At 52.8% G+C, this 14220-nt stretch overlaps 4 protein-coding genes across 4 annotated transcripts; 2 read left to right on the top strand and 2 right to left on the bottom strand.

Annotated features, from left to right (window-relative positions):
* The first annotated feature begins 49 nt into the window (after positions 1–49).
* On the top strand, positions 50–4151 carry J3D65DRAFT_613627 (DNA mismatch repair protein MSH3). Its single transcript, XM_066799131.1, has 3 exons — positions 50–1174; positions 1233–3708; positions 3812–4151. Exons 1-3 carry the CDS (start codon positions 217–219, stop codon positions 3891–3893), a joined length of 3516 nt encoding a protein of 1171 aa, XP_066658678.1. The 5' UTR covers positions 50–216; the 3' UTR covers positions 3894–4151.
* A 401-nt stretch (positions 4152–4552) lies between these two features.
* On the bottom strand, positions 4553–5969 carry J3D65DRAFT_664772 (uncharacterized protein; the record flags this gene model as incomplete). Its single annotated transcript, XM_066802772.1, has 7 exons — positions 4553–4661; positions 4718–5269; positions 5331–5350; positions 5401–5450; positions 5507–5521; positions 5571–5598; positions 5916–5969. 7 exons carry the CDS (start codon positions 5967–5969, stop codon positions 4553–4555), a joined length of 828 nt encoding a protein of 275 aa, XP_066658679.1.
* An 899-nt stretch (positions 5970–6868) lies between these two features.
* J3D65DRAFT_214329 (WD40 repeat-containing protein) lies at positions 6869–12122 on the bottom strand. Its single transcript, XM_066794516.1, has 2 exons — positions 11894–12122; positions 6869–11842 (listed from the first exon to the last, which is right to left on the bottom strand). Exons 1-2 carry the CDS (start codon positions 11894–11896, stop codon positions 6947–6949), a joined length of 4899 nt encoding a protein of 1632 aa, XP_066658680.1. The 5' UTR covers positions 11897–12122; the 3' UTR covers positions 6869–6946.
* Positions 12123–12348: 226 nt separating this feature from the next.
* J3D65DRAFT_664774 (Fructosamine kinase-domain-containing protein) lies at positions 12349–13516 on the top strand (the record flags this gene model as incomplete). Its single annotated transcript, XM_066802773.1, has 2 exons — positions 12349–13325; positions 13375–13516. The coding sequence occupies 2 exons, from the start codon at positions 12349–12351 to the stop codon at positions 13514–13516; spliced, it is 1119 nt and encodes a 372-aa protein (XP_066658681.1).
* Between the last annotated feature and the right edge of the window lie 704 nt (positions 13517–14220).

Genomic DNA, 14220 nt, shown 5'->3' on the forward strand with positions numbered 1-14220 from the left:
TGACTGATGGATGCTCCCTACGTGTTTCTCAATACTTGTGATTCCCATCGTTTTCCTCAGGCATTCCACGACAGTGTGTCTGGTGTGGGGGATGTGCGACCAGGATTCGTTCTCGCCGGAAAATAGTCGGTCAATCAACGCGTCACGTCGCGTCGAGGGCGACACGGCCAAGCCTATTCACGACATCCAATCAACCAGCCGCCACACACCACAACCATGGCCCCCAGCAGCTCGCCCTTTGCTTCCTCCCAGACCAAGAAGCAGGCGTCCATTTCGAGCTTCTTCCAGAAAAAGCCGCCCACCAACGCGCCAAAAGAGAAGCCAAGGGCGCCGCCTGAGCTTGCCTCTTCACCTCCAATCGAAGTTTCGAAAGCTGCGCCCGGATCCGGTGACCCAGAGCAGCTCTCGAACGACGAAGATGATGGCGATGAACCCTCCGTCTCCAGACGCAAATTCTCGAACGCATTGAAGCGTGCGAAGACGACTGAAGCAGCGGACGAGAACGCCGTCCTGGTTCCAGCAGCCAAAAGACCTCGCCACAACGTTGTAGACGACGACGACAACTATGAGGAAGACAGCAAAGATGTTACCGTCACACAACCTCCTCCCACGCAAATCGATCCTTCCGAAGACGGCCGCACATCCCTGGGGCGCGTGAGCGATGCTGGCCTCAACGGCACCCGCGGCGCAAAAGTGACGGAGCGCACATCGCGATACCTCTTTTCTAGCTCACCACTAGTGGCTGCAGAAGGCGAAAACAATGCAGAAGGCGAAGACGAGGACTCGAAAAGGCGCAAGGAGCGGTTGCACAAGCAATTTGTCAAGAAGCTGGGACGGCCGGATAGCATGGCAGAAATTAAACGAAAGAACCATGTCTTGGATGGAGCAGAATCAAAAGAGGGCGAGGAAGGCGGCGAAGATGATGGCGTCTTGGATGAAGGTGATGAAGAGCCGGCACCCAAAGGCAAAGGGAAGGGCGGCGCAAAGGCAAAAAAGGGCGCGAGCAAGTTGACCCCAATGGAAAAGCAGATTATCGAACTGAAGAAGAAGCATGCGGACACAATCCTGGTCGTCGAGGTGGGGTACAAGTTCCGCTTCTTTGGCGAGGATGCCCGAGTCGCAGCGAAGGAGTTGGGAATCGTGTGCATTCCCGGGAAAATGAGGTTTGACGAACGTGTGTTGCCCGCCCATCTTCCTTGAAATCAAGTGATGTCGTTGCTGACGATTCGAAGATCCCTCTGAAGCGCACCTCGACCGCTTTGCCGGTGCCAGTTTCCCTACGCACCGTCTCCATGTCCATGTCAAGAGGTTGGTTGCCGCAGGTCACAAGGTGGGCGTCGTGAGACAGCTTGAAACCGCAGCGCTGAAAGCTGCGGGAGAAAACCGAGGCGGTCCATTCGTCCGCAAGCTCACGAATCTTTACACCAAAGGCACCTATATTGACGACGTCGAGGCTCTCGAAGGCAACGGTGCAGGTGCCAATGGACCCTCAAACAGTGGACACTTGCTCTGCCTTACGGAAAGCAATGCCAAGGGATGGGGAACGGACGAGAAGGTCCAGGTTGGCATTGTTGCTGTACAGCCATCTACCGGAGACATTGTTTACGACGACTTTGAGGACGGCTTCATGAGGAGCGAGATTGAGACGCGACTGCTACACATTGCGCCTTGCGAATTTATTGTCGTTGGCGAGACCTCGAAAGCAACCGGAAAAATGATTCAGCACCTGTCGAGATCAAAAAGCAATGTCTTTGGAGATCAGGCACGGGTTGAAAGAGTCGAGAAAGTGAAGACCATGGCTGCGCAAGCTTACAGTCACATTTCCAGCTTTTACGCGGACAAGGTCAAGGATGCCGAGGGCAGTTCGGATACAACAAACGTCTTGGACAAGGTCCACCAGCTGTCCGAGCATGTCACGATTTGCCTTTCGGCAATGATCACTCACATGAGCGAGTATGGCCTCGAGAACGTCTTTGACCTCACCAAAAACTTTCAGCCGTTTTCTGCTCGGTCCCACATGCTACTCAATGGAAACACGTTGACTAGTCTCGAGGTGTACCAGAACCAGACAGACCACACCGTCAAAGGCAGCCTCTTCTGGACAATGGACAGAACCAAAACCCGCTTCGGCCAGCGACTTTTGAGGAAGTGGGTTGGGCGGCCCCTTCTCAGCAAGCCACACCTTGAGGAGCGCATCGCAGCCGTGGAAGAACTTCGGAGCAGTGAAAAGCTTGCCTCGACTGACAAGTTGAAAAGATTGCTGTCTCAGATTCGGACGGACCTGGAAAAGTCACTGATCAGAATATACTACCAAAAGTGCACCCGTCCGGAGCTCCTCGGAGTCCTGCAGGCGCTTCAACGGATCGCTGGCGAGTACGCACATGTAACGTCTCCAGGAAGGGCCGGATTCAAGTCGGAACTCCTTCAATCGGCGATTGCGAACCTGCCACTCATCTCGGATGATGTGGTTGGTTTCCTTAATCGCACAAACCTCCAAGCAGCCAAGGAGGACGACAAGTACAACTTTTTCCGAGAAGAGCACGAGACGGAAGACATTACCGATCACAAAATGGGGATTGTGGGTGTCGAGCATGAGCTCGACGAACATAAAAAGGACGCAGCAGCGACGCTCAAAAAGTCCAAGGTGCAGTACGTGACAAAATCTGGCATCGAGTTCCTCATCGAAGTGAGCAACACAGAAGTCAAAAGAGTGCCAGCCTCGTGGATCAAAATCAACGGCACCAAGGCTGTTTCTCGCTTTCACACGCCAGAGGTCAAGCGTCTTATTCAAGACAGAGACCTTCATAAAGAAGCACTGGCAGCCGCCTGCGACGCGGCATTCAAGGCCCTCTTGGGTGAAATCGCGACCAAGTACCAATCGTTCCGCGACTGCATCCAATCCCTCGCTACGCTCGACTGCCTGCTGTCCCTCGCCGAAATCAGCAACCAACCGGGCTACGTGAAGCCCTCATACGCGGACGACATCTGCATCGACGTCAAAGAAGGCCGGCACCCCATGGTCGAACAGCTCCTCCTCGACTCGTACGTGCCCAACGACATTTCGCTCTCGTCGTCGGGCACGCGCGCGCTGCTCATCACGGGGCCCAACATGGGCGGCAAGTCCAGCTACGTGCGGCAAGTGGCGCTGATCAGCATCATGGGACAAGTCGGCTCGTACGTGCCGGCGTCGTCGGCGCGGCTAGGCATGCTCGACGCCGTCTTCACGCGCATGGGCGCCTTCGACAACATGATGGCGGGCGAGTCGACCTTCATGGTCGAGCTGTCCGAGACGGCCGACATCCTCAAGCAGGCGTCGCCGCGCTCGCTCGTCATCCTCGACGAGCTGGGCCGCGGCACCAGCACCCACGACGGCGTCGCCATTGCCGCCGCCGTCCTCGATCACATGGTCCGCGCCGTTGGCGCGCTCGTGCTCTTCATCACGCACTACCAGAACCTCGCCAAGCTGGCCGACGGCTTCGATGGTCAGGAGCTCAAGAACGTGCACATGCGCTTCGAGGAGGGTGACAGCAGCGGCGGCGGCCGCGAAGAGGTAACCTTTCTGTATGAGGTTGGCGAGGGCGTTGCGCACCGCAGCTACGGCCTCAACGTTGCTCGTCTGGCCAACGTGCCCGACGCGGTGATTGACGTGGCGGCTGTCAAGAGCCGCGAGTTGGAGGACGAGATGCGGAGGCGCGGTGTCGCTGGATTGTGAGTTTTCCCCAATGGCTATATCGCCTTTTCCTGTATCCACCCCACTGAACTTCTTTTTTTTGCTTTTTGGTCGCCTGCGTTACTGACATGTGGTGAATAGGTCAAGCGCCATGGCGAGGTTGCTGGACAAGGGCGAAGACGCCGACTTGGAGGCGCTAATCAGCGGTGTCGAGCAGCTATAGTGTCCTTGGTTATGGCGATTACTGTGAAAATTCTAGAGCGGGTATGGCGTGTAACTCGACGGAGTTTCTTGTGTGCAGCAAAGTATCCGATGGGTATTACGGCTTGGCTACAAGAGGCGGCAAGGTATAGCTACAAAGGCTTTCAGCGATCAAACGGGAATTATAAAAAGCATTTCAACCAGGCAATTTCGCAATTGATTCCCTCGTGTCCGATCTTCGGCCTTGCGAGCGTTCCACGGAGGCCACATTCCTCATCGGGTAGATGGACCCCGGCAGTCGTCCGCACCCGTCCGCAAAAGGCTGCAATTGCAAGAATATAGTTGAAGACAGGGAAACAAGTACTTTTGCTGTGGACAAGTACAATGTACGAGAGGCATGATCGTTAATTGTGACGTGAAGGTCAAAAAGTGGCAGCAGAAAACCGAAATTGTTAGCTAACATGCGTGCTGTCGTGACAGCAACGCCTGGGCTAAACGGAAGAAATGAAAAAATCGTCAAAGATACCTTGGATATACAGAACTGTGCCATTGAAGCCATTGAAATGCCATCACGTCGTGACCTCGTTCAGCCATCTATTTTTGTTTTCCCGTGAATCGTGTTTTTCTCTGTTGTCCTCATGCCAGTCCACAGCTACTCAACGCTAGATGGCAATGGGACGATTAGTGCGGACTGCCATTGGCGTGCCGCTTTCCGTTCAAGGTCTCGTCGGCGTCGCCGATGCGAGGATGGCTCTTCGATTCTCCGCTCGAGAAGGGACTCTTGCTGCGCCTGCGACCACCAGAAGTTAATTTGTGGGAAGGATAAAAAACGGGCGAGCTACGCACGATCTCCTCCGTTGTGCCTCCTTTCTGAAGTCTTCAATGATCTTGAGCATTTCCTTGCGTCCAGCGCTTGCATCAAAGTCCTTGTCGCGCATGCCCATGCCGACTTTTTCTTTGGAGCCCGCTCTCAGAAGCTTGTTCAAAAGCAAGTGTCGCATCATCAGACAGACGTAGACGCCACAGTCGCTGCCGTTCTCTTGCTGGGGGGAATCGCGCATGGGCACGAATCTGATCTGTTGGCGCAAGATTGACGATATCTTGTTCGTCACGATGTAGGCCTCCCGGTCGTTGGACTGCTGCAGCGAGTCGTAGTGGAAAGCAACGCCGTCGACGGTGCTGACGACCAGTAACGACCAGTGCGAACCGCCCTCTGCCTCCATGACATTTCGACAATCGTTGATGGGGAGAAATATATGCGTCGTCTCGTAGAAGTTGGGCAGGGCGTCTTTGACGATGGCAGGATCGGGCGTCTGGAGGAGCATGAAGACCATCGAGGGGCGGAGAAGGTTGATTCGGGCTCGCGGGTATTCTACCAGCTTCTCATGTTCCAGGTACCTGTGTGGATCCAGTGTCAACGTTGCTGCGTCGTTTTCGTCCTGTTGGCAGGTGGCAGTACTCTTCCCAGAATGAAATTGCCTATCGTCATGTTAGGAAGCCTTTCCAGTCCATAGCTGCAAAGTACCAACACTATCGTTCAACCAGTCTGACCGTATGCAGCTCACATCCTCCTTGGTTACTGAGTATACCATTAGCGCTTTACGATGGACAGGGCGGGTAGGATTCGCAACATACGGGATACATCGTGATCTGCAGCGGCGTTAGCATCGTCGCTGGCTCTAGGGTGTGGCTTGCTTACAGCTGAGGTACGTATCGTGTGGTGATAGCTGCTGCGTGGTCAGCGGCATGAATCATACAGCCTTGAGTAGACTCCGATCTCGGTGCTCGAGAGTTGAAGACGGGTTCCGGGATGCGCCAGGCCGAGTTTGATTCGTGGGTTGCGAAGCGGTCGGAGAGAAGCATTGGAAGGCTCTCTCTCGGCAGAGGCAGAGACGCAAGCTGGGCGACCGACATATTGCAGTCGATGATGTGCAGAGGCGGTTCGACGGACTGGCTGGCGCATCTCGGAGCCGTGGTACGTGTGCGGCACAATTGCGGGAGTGCCAGAGGGCTGGGATAGTCAAAGTTCCACACGGACACTTACATTGTCGCCGAAATGTTTGCTCACACGGCCTCCAAAGGGGTGGAAGCCAGACATTGTAGGGTAAGGGTCAGCAGTCGGAGACAGAGGGAGAGGGAGAGGCTGTGGAGGTCCAGATGTAGAAAGAATTGGTAGAGCAAGGGATGAAGGGTGAAGAGGGGAGTGTATTGGGGATGGTGTTGAAGGCCAAGCGGCGAGAAAGTTGGTGCGGTTAAGTTAGGTGGGTGCCAGTGTCCAGTCCTGGTCGGGTGGGTCTGTGCAGTAGTGCAGCCGCGGGTGATGACGTTTGTGGGGTTCCCTCGACCTCGACCACCAACCGAACATGGATCCAGTCAACGCTCTCTTCTTGCACTGCCCAATCCATCTCATCCATTTCTAGTCGATCGTTGCCTCATTATGCCCTCGTCCCACGACCCTCTCTTGCACATGTGCATCCACAATTCTCCTTGAACATCATGACCGCCAAGAGCACGAGACCCTGCATCCGCCAGGCCAGGAACACCTCCCGCCTTTCTCCACCTACTCAATCAGAATCACGGTCGACGTGGAAAACTCCCGTAAAATTCATTCATCTTGCTCCTCTCACCACGCTCCTTCGAATTTCTCGGCTGCTTCCTTCCTCCCGCCCGCAGCGACGCGCAGCCAGACTTACTCCAACATGGACTAGCCCCAGCGCTGGCAGACTAGTGCGCCCAAACGAAGGAATGCACGCACACGTCATCAATTCTGTGAGCTCGGCAACATCGCGTCCCGAGACCTACTGCCAAATTTTGCAGCACCGGACGCGCAAGTATTGACTGCTCCATGTGTCAACCCTGCTACGAGTTTCTGAGGCTTGGTAGCAACTCCAAGTATGAGAGCAGATGGGAACACTCATACATTACAATAGGTAATTAACAGGAAACATGCAACTAGCAATGATGGTTAGTCATGAGGGCATTCATACAGGATATTTGGACGACTAGGACGCAGTCGATATGGGACCAAGGAAGGAGAAACAAGCATCAGTGCTCCTCCGACCGTGGAAAGATCAATCAGCGCAAGCCCCCTCGAATGACGGCCACCTGGCCGTTCTTCGGACAAAGTAGCGATCCATCTCGCATCAACGCGCAAAGCTCCAAGTTCTTACCACTGGTCCAGCCCCGGGGTATGAAGAAGTACCGACGCTGGGGATCCAGGCCAATGTCAAAAGAGTCCGGTTTCAATCTGTATGTGCAAAGCCAAAGGTCCGAATCCAGATATGCCAGCCTCGAGCCCGATAGAAAACCCAAGGGGACATTGACTTTTTCTGCAATGTGTCGTGGGATTGGGAGCTCCGGAAGATTCGCCATCGAGTAGTCGCGACTGTCGGGACTCAAAGAAGAGCTGTTGAATACAAGAACGCAATTGGTGACTTTTCCTCGAAAAGGCCCTATGCTGATCTGTACAAGCAAATGCTGCCTATCAGGATCCACGATTACCCTCGTCACTTCCATGTGGTCTTTGACCTTGTCCAAATAATCTGGGGAAATTGACGTCAATGCAGTCGCCATTGAAGTCGCCATGGTCTCCTCCTCGCGAACACTTGTAAAGCTGTCAACGCGCGTAGAAGCTCTTCCCAGCTTCATGCGACGCTGTTCGCTGAAATCGGCCCAGTCGAAAATTCGCACATCATGTGGGCCAACGCCGAGAAAAAGATTCTCGTGAGTTGGGTGGTTTAACCATTTTCTTTTTTTACTGCGCTCGAGGGATGCAGAGATGCATATTTTGCTGCAGTCGACTGATCGAATCTGGCATTTGTCTTGGAAGACAAGCAGGAGCAGCTTCGAGTCTCTGCTTAGAAGCATTTCATTCGGTCGGACGCGTTTCGAGTCGACTTCAACGAGCGTCTTGCTAACATGATCGAGGCTCAGGTTTTTGGAGCGGTCCACCCGTGTGAGAACGATGTGTCCATCCATCCACGCAATAAGCTGCTGCCCATCGTCACTCCACCTGAGGTTGCTGCGGCACATGGGTCCAAACCCCTTTGCTAATTGGAGCGAATCGCCCGTGTGAGCGTTGCGGAGTGTGGCCGGCCCATCAAATTCACCTGTGCAGTATAGTCTTCCAGTGGGGGCAACTGCCAGAGCATCGATATCTTCAAAATCCTCGTCGTCGCTTTGTGACGTGTGGGACAAACACGACGAAGTCGGATTTTCGCTCGCGTTGTCCAGAAACGTCTCTTCGGACGCACCGAAGAGAAGCAAATTGTCGGAGGTCCACGCATTCAGGGTGTTCCACCTAATGTCGTAGAAGCGGGTGCAGTCGGGACTGAAGGCCATGTCCGTGACCAAGTCGTCTGATGGGAGCTGGTACAATGGCACCAACGTGGCAAAGTTCCAAACTGTGACCGTTCCGTCGGGGCGACTGGACAGAAACAGTTTGCCGTTCGAGCTGGCAGCAACCTCATCCGCGACTGCTCGCACTTCCTCATACTCGTCTGTCACCGGATGCCACTTGAAAATGCATGCTCCCTTGACAATGCCAATGATGTGGCCACTGACCGGATTCCAGGTGAAGCGCGGAACACGCAGCCAAGATGACGAGAGATAGGCCTTGACTCGGAATTCGCCCTTTCCAACGCATCTGCCGATACACTTGGCTCCATCGACTGTCCACACCGCCAATGGATAGCTTCTATACGACACCCCGATCTGTGTGGCATCTCCATTGAAGGCGACACAGACGGGGGTGTTGATAAATGCTCCCTCAATGTGTTGAGTCTCCCTTAGTAGCGCTGAATCAAGGATGCGCCAGCCTCTATCAAAGTCATCAATATGGAGCCACAACACAATTCTGTCATCCATGACTGCGTAGACCTTGCTGTCATCAGAAGCAAATGTGATCGCCTTTGCATCGTTATTTGCTGGGTTTTCGCAGGACGCTAGCACTTCTCCTGACGGTATTGACCAGAGTTTGGTAGTGCTCTGATAGCCAAAGCTGATCAGTCTGGTACCCGCTTTGTTGAAGCTGATCTTGGACACATGCTCTCCATGGGACAGGACAACAGTTTGTGAAAAATCCCCGGAGCTCCAGATGAAAATCGTTCCATCAAACCCCAGGACAGCAATGTGGTGCCCAGCGCATATTATCTGATCCGCGTTCACCTTGTCGGGTAGGTCGATCTTAGCCAGGTTATCGTCCCACTTCTTGTGTGACATGCCGGATACAAGCACTTGAGCCGAGTCTGGATTGTGGAATTGGCGGTGTATGAGCGAGTTTTCTGGACAAAAGGGGGGAATGAGTTTGTAGACGACGGCGGGATCTTCGATTAGGTGGAAACTGAATTTGCCTATCACTTTCACGAGGTCGACAGTCCACTGATCCAGAATTTCCAGGTCCGAAATCCGATGGAGCGGCTGGCTACTACCCGCCAGCAGTCTTTTGGCGACGCGGCTGTGGTTGCGCAATATGTTTGATGAGCTGATCATGACCTCTAGTTGGCCGACGAGAGACAACGTATGGATCCATGACAGAACCGCCGGGCTTTGTAAGAACTGAACAAGGAGCTTCAGAGAAGCGTCTTTTCGACTGCTGTGGCGCAAATGATATGGCCAGGAAACTGCAGCGTAGCAGATGAACGGCTCTTCCAACTTGAAAGCCTCCGAATCTTTCAGCAGCTTGACGCGCAGTCTACTATCCATCAAGGTGGAGAGACACTTTGCAAACAGTTCGCCGTGGGCCTCCCCCAAATCAACTGCAAGCTCGGATCTTGTGATTTGAGTGAAGTATTCGCGAGCCGTCTGGTGAACCATTCCAACCTGTCCGGTGCCGTCCACATGAATGAACTGCCCGCAGATGTCCCGTATGGTACTCTTGAGATCCAAAAACTCGGGGAACGCTGGTCTCAGCGCCTCGGACAGTTCCTTCAGATGCAGAGAGCGTTGCGAGCAGAGAGTCCACTGAAGCAAAGCCTTGGAAAGGCGGCGATCGCTCCTCCGAAGGCTTTTGAGAATGCCAATTTCCATGTGCCGGTAGAAATGACTCATCTCATCCGGCACTTCGTCCAAGACCTCGTGTATGGCTTCTTCTATGTGGCATTGCTGGATCTGCTCCAGTACCAGGCGTGCCCAAAGAAAGTTGCCATGGGCTCGACTCATTATCCTCTGCTTGACTTTTTCTCTGACCGCCGTGCTGCCACGCATGTAACTCAGTCCCTGTTCGACCAGCAGCTTGATGTCGTTCATGTTATGGCCGGTCCCATGCTTGTCGATCCTGCCTACGGAAATTATACGAGAAAGACGGTCGAATTCAAAGCTGAAAGAATCCGTACTCCGACTGAATATGCAAATTCGAATTGCGGTCTGAGATGAGGAAATGCCTTTCAGAAGGTGAATGAACGCTCCCGGTGACTCAGACTCATCCAGAGCATCAACTACCCAATATAAAGGATACTCGAGCTTCATTCTGAACAGAATCTCCTCGTAAATCTTGCGCCAGATCATGGAGCAATCAGCCTTCCCAAGCCAAGAGCTTTCCGACGAAAGTTTCACCAAAGCGCGTCGGAATTCCGGTATGTCGCGAGCAATCTGGTACGCGAGAGACCTTAGAACGTAGCCCAATGACTGCTTCTGAAGATCGTTGGACCTGAAAAAAAAATATTGGCAATCGTATTTTGACCGTCGGAGCTGATCGATCAAGTAGCTTGAAATTGTCGATTTGCCGCTAGCCGGAGGAGCGCTGTACCAAACGATTCTAGATCCTGGGGTCGGCTCCATCCACGAGAGAATTTCTGGCTCGTCGAACAGCCATTCGCATGTCCCGTTGATTCTCTGATGACGGAGCTCCACAAGGTCCTCTTCAGGGGTTTTCGATACTGCCAGTAGCCTTTGGATGACTTGCTCCTCGTCGGCTGCTTGGTTGTGTAAAGCCCTGGAACTCGCATCTCTCAAACGACCCATGATGTCCTTGAGCGTATTCAAGACGGTTGTGTAATTCTTATCTCGAGGACTCGAAAATTTGCAGACGTCGTGGTGGTCGGCATCGAGAGGAATGGAGATTTCGCTTGGATAGCCCAGCACCGACGATTCCTTTTCCAGAATCTTGATCTTTGTAGGTCCAATAGCGGTTGCCAAAGTCTCGTAGAAGGAGTAGATCAACAGTTTTGGTGCAATGTGGCGGAATTGTTCGTTCACGTCTTCAATCGTAGTAGATGTCTTGACCAAGTCTTGCACGAAGCCTTTTGGTGATCTGAGCGAAATCGATAGAATCCTATTGAGGATTTTCGCCAAGTCTGTACCGCGGTGCGGAGTGGAGAGGAACACAACCCCAGAAATTGATTTGACAATCTCCTTGTATTCCACGTCATTTTGGCCGAGGAGATAGGCTTTCTTCACAACCAGTCCGCCCATGGAGTGAACCACAAAGAGAATGGGAACTTTCCCGATTCCAAGAAGCTCACCTTTGCTACATCTTCCGCGACGCATTTCTGACAGAAGCTCTTTCGCAAACGAGGTTATGTTCGAAATGCTTGCTGGGGTGCGGGAAGAGAAGTCGGCATTGTAACCAAACGTCAAGATGCGAGCTTGGCTTATGTCTGAATCGAGAGGAAGCCAGTTCCCAGGCCAGAACCTTCTAAGGTCATGATTCTTGGACCACGTCTTTCGACTTCCACCTCCTAGACCATGCACAAAAATGATGTCAAGAGGAGCCTCATCCGATGGTTGGTGAACGACGTGAAGACCATAGTCATTCCCCTCGACAACGTCTGGAAGCGAATCATGTCGGTCTATGTCCACCGGAACCGAGGTGGGCAGGGTGCCGCCGGAGCCAGTCTTCGAACTGGAAAATTTCCGGATGCTTACATCAAATAGCGATGGCTTTAAGGTTGACGCGGCGCTTAGATTGCCTTCAGATTCTGAGGCATTGCGGTATTTGCTCTTGAGTGACTTGGTCGATCGAAACTTCTTCAGCTGTTTGTGTATTGTTAGTGTAAGATGCCGGCAAGGGTGAGCGAAAAATACCATCTTGTCGAGTTTCACGCAGCATTGATGCGCATTGGTCTCACCGTTGGAATATAATCACGGTTGCCGCGGTTCCTTTGGGAATGGAAAAATAGACCAGCAACCCTGTGACTCCCGAACAGATGCTCCGAATACTGTAGATGGAGAAGACAAGAGAGCGCCCGAGTCTGTGGTGTTATCGAAGGACAACTCATTCTTTCAGGATAATTCCCAGCGATTATGCGCGCGCGCCCCAGAGTCACTCGGCCAGGATTGGTGCATTCGGTGGGGATGTGGTGGGTCGCTTCTCCGAAAGAGGCGAGTTTCCCCTCACTTGCGCCAACAATAGATCTCCCTAAGCGCTTCGCAACACACGACCTCATTAGCATAGCAGGATCTTTGCGACAGAGCTTGAGAAAGTTCCGACAATCTCGAACGAGTTTCCAGGTCACTTTTGCAACCTCTTTTTCTGAAACATGAGCAGGTCAGTCAGCACTCGTCTCGAGAACGTCGAAAGCGGGCCATATACAACGTCGAGCGACTTCGTGGTAGACGAGAATGTTGTCGCCAAATTTCCTGCCGGCAGTCGGGTCAGGTCCGCCATTCGACTGGCAAAGTCGACATGGACAACCACAGCACGCCTGCGAGTCGAATTTCCTGGAGGATGCGAGCGGGAGTTCTTCCTCAAGGCCGCTACCGAGGACGCTGGTAAGGCACTGGCAAAAGGTGAATTCCATGCCATGTCTGAAATCTTCAAAGTGGCTCCAGATATGGTTCCCCGGCCGTGGTCTTGGGGGAAATATGCAACTGGCCATCCAGAGACCTACTTTCTCCTATCAGAATTCGTCGACATGGACGAGTGCGTCCCTGATCCGGATCAACTTTGCCGAAAATTATCACGGCTGCACCAAGAAAGCAAGTCTCCGACTGGTCAATTCGGTTTTCACACCGTGACCTGTCAAGGACAAACTCCTCAGGCTGTATCCTGGGAAAGCAGCTGGACAGCATTCTTCCTCAAGTTACTACGCCATGTTGTGCGACTGGATTTCGAGACGAATGGTTACTGGGAAGAGCTCGACGTTTTGGAACGCAGAGTCATTGCGCAAGTAATTCCGAAACTGATCGGAGCGCTCGAGAGAGATGGAAGACGTGTTAAGCCTTGCTTGATTCACGCAGATCTTTGGGAAGGAAACACAGGGACGAGTCGGAAGACGGGCGAAGTCTTCATTTTCGATGCCGCCTCGATCTACGCCCACAACGAAATGGAGACCGGAAACTGGAGGTGTCATTACAACAAAATACACAGAAAGGTGTATAGGGATACTTACCTACGATATGTCAGGCCAAGCGAACCCCTGGATCAATGGGATGATAGGAATCGAATGTACTGCATTTATTTCAACATGATGTTCTCAGTCAATCATCACAGAGCAGGACATGCAGTGCGACAAACGTAAGTGAATCAATGCAAAAGTACGGTGTTGTCATTGACGATGATGCAGCGCATATGATGACATGTACTTTCTTGTCGACAAATACGCTCCATTTCCGAGCAATGAGGGACCAGCAAGATTGCTGGAAAGCGAGAGGGTCTCGCTGTCAGCAGAGAGGGATCACACCGCTTCTGATTCCTGGAAGATTTAAGATGTAGCTCGTCGTTCATGTTGAATGATGACGGCAGAATCCAGACATAGTATGACGCTCTTGCTATCTAGGTGTGTGTTGCCTGCTCATAAGACTTAGCGTCGCTTGAGGTGTCCACATGGAAGGTCAAGCAGGTCCACGTGCGTGTACACAGCCCCAGGGGCAACCCTGCCGGTGAGTAACTTGCTAGGTCAGTTCGCAATGGGCAGCCTGTTTTTTAATATTTTGCAGCGCCACGGACAACTCAACATAGCGGTTGTTAAAGGCATGGTAGCTCTTCGCCTGTCTGCGAGGCTGAATGATAGCTCCCTGGGAGTAGCTGTAGTTGTAGTGAATGATAGATTACTAGGAGTGGCGATGGTAATGAACGAAAGCTCCCTACGCGCAACCGTGATAGCGGATGACTACTCACTAGGTGGGGCAATGGTGGTGAATGACAACTCCTTGATCCCTGCAGTAATGCCAGGAACTGGCACTTCTTTTGATGTCTGCTGTGTCACTTTGTGAGAATTCATCTTGTCTAGCAGAGCTGCACTGCGGGATTCCTGGAAACCGGATGGCGCTGCGATTCTCTCTGACTTCGTCCAATTCATGTTCAAGACGCAATGACAAAACGCAGTGGCTTTAGAAAGAGAAGCGAGACCTATGGCTTCGTGTCGTGCAAAATGCCGCCTTCCTCTTGCCCAGACGTCGCTTGCTCGGTT

This window comes from Phyllosticta citribraziliensis, assembly GCF_038025025.1.
Source record: "Phyllosticta citribraziliensis strain CPC 17464 chromosome Unknown J3D65scaffold_2, whole genome shotgun sequence".
Lineage (NCBI taxonomy): Eukaryota > Fungi > Ascomycota > Dothideomycetes > Botryosphaeriales > Phyllostictaceae > Phyllosticta > Phyllosticta citribraziliensis.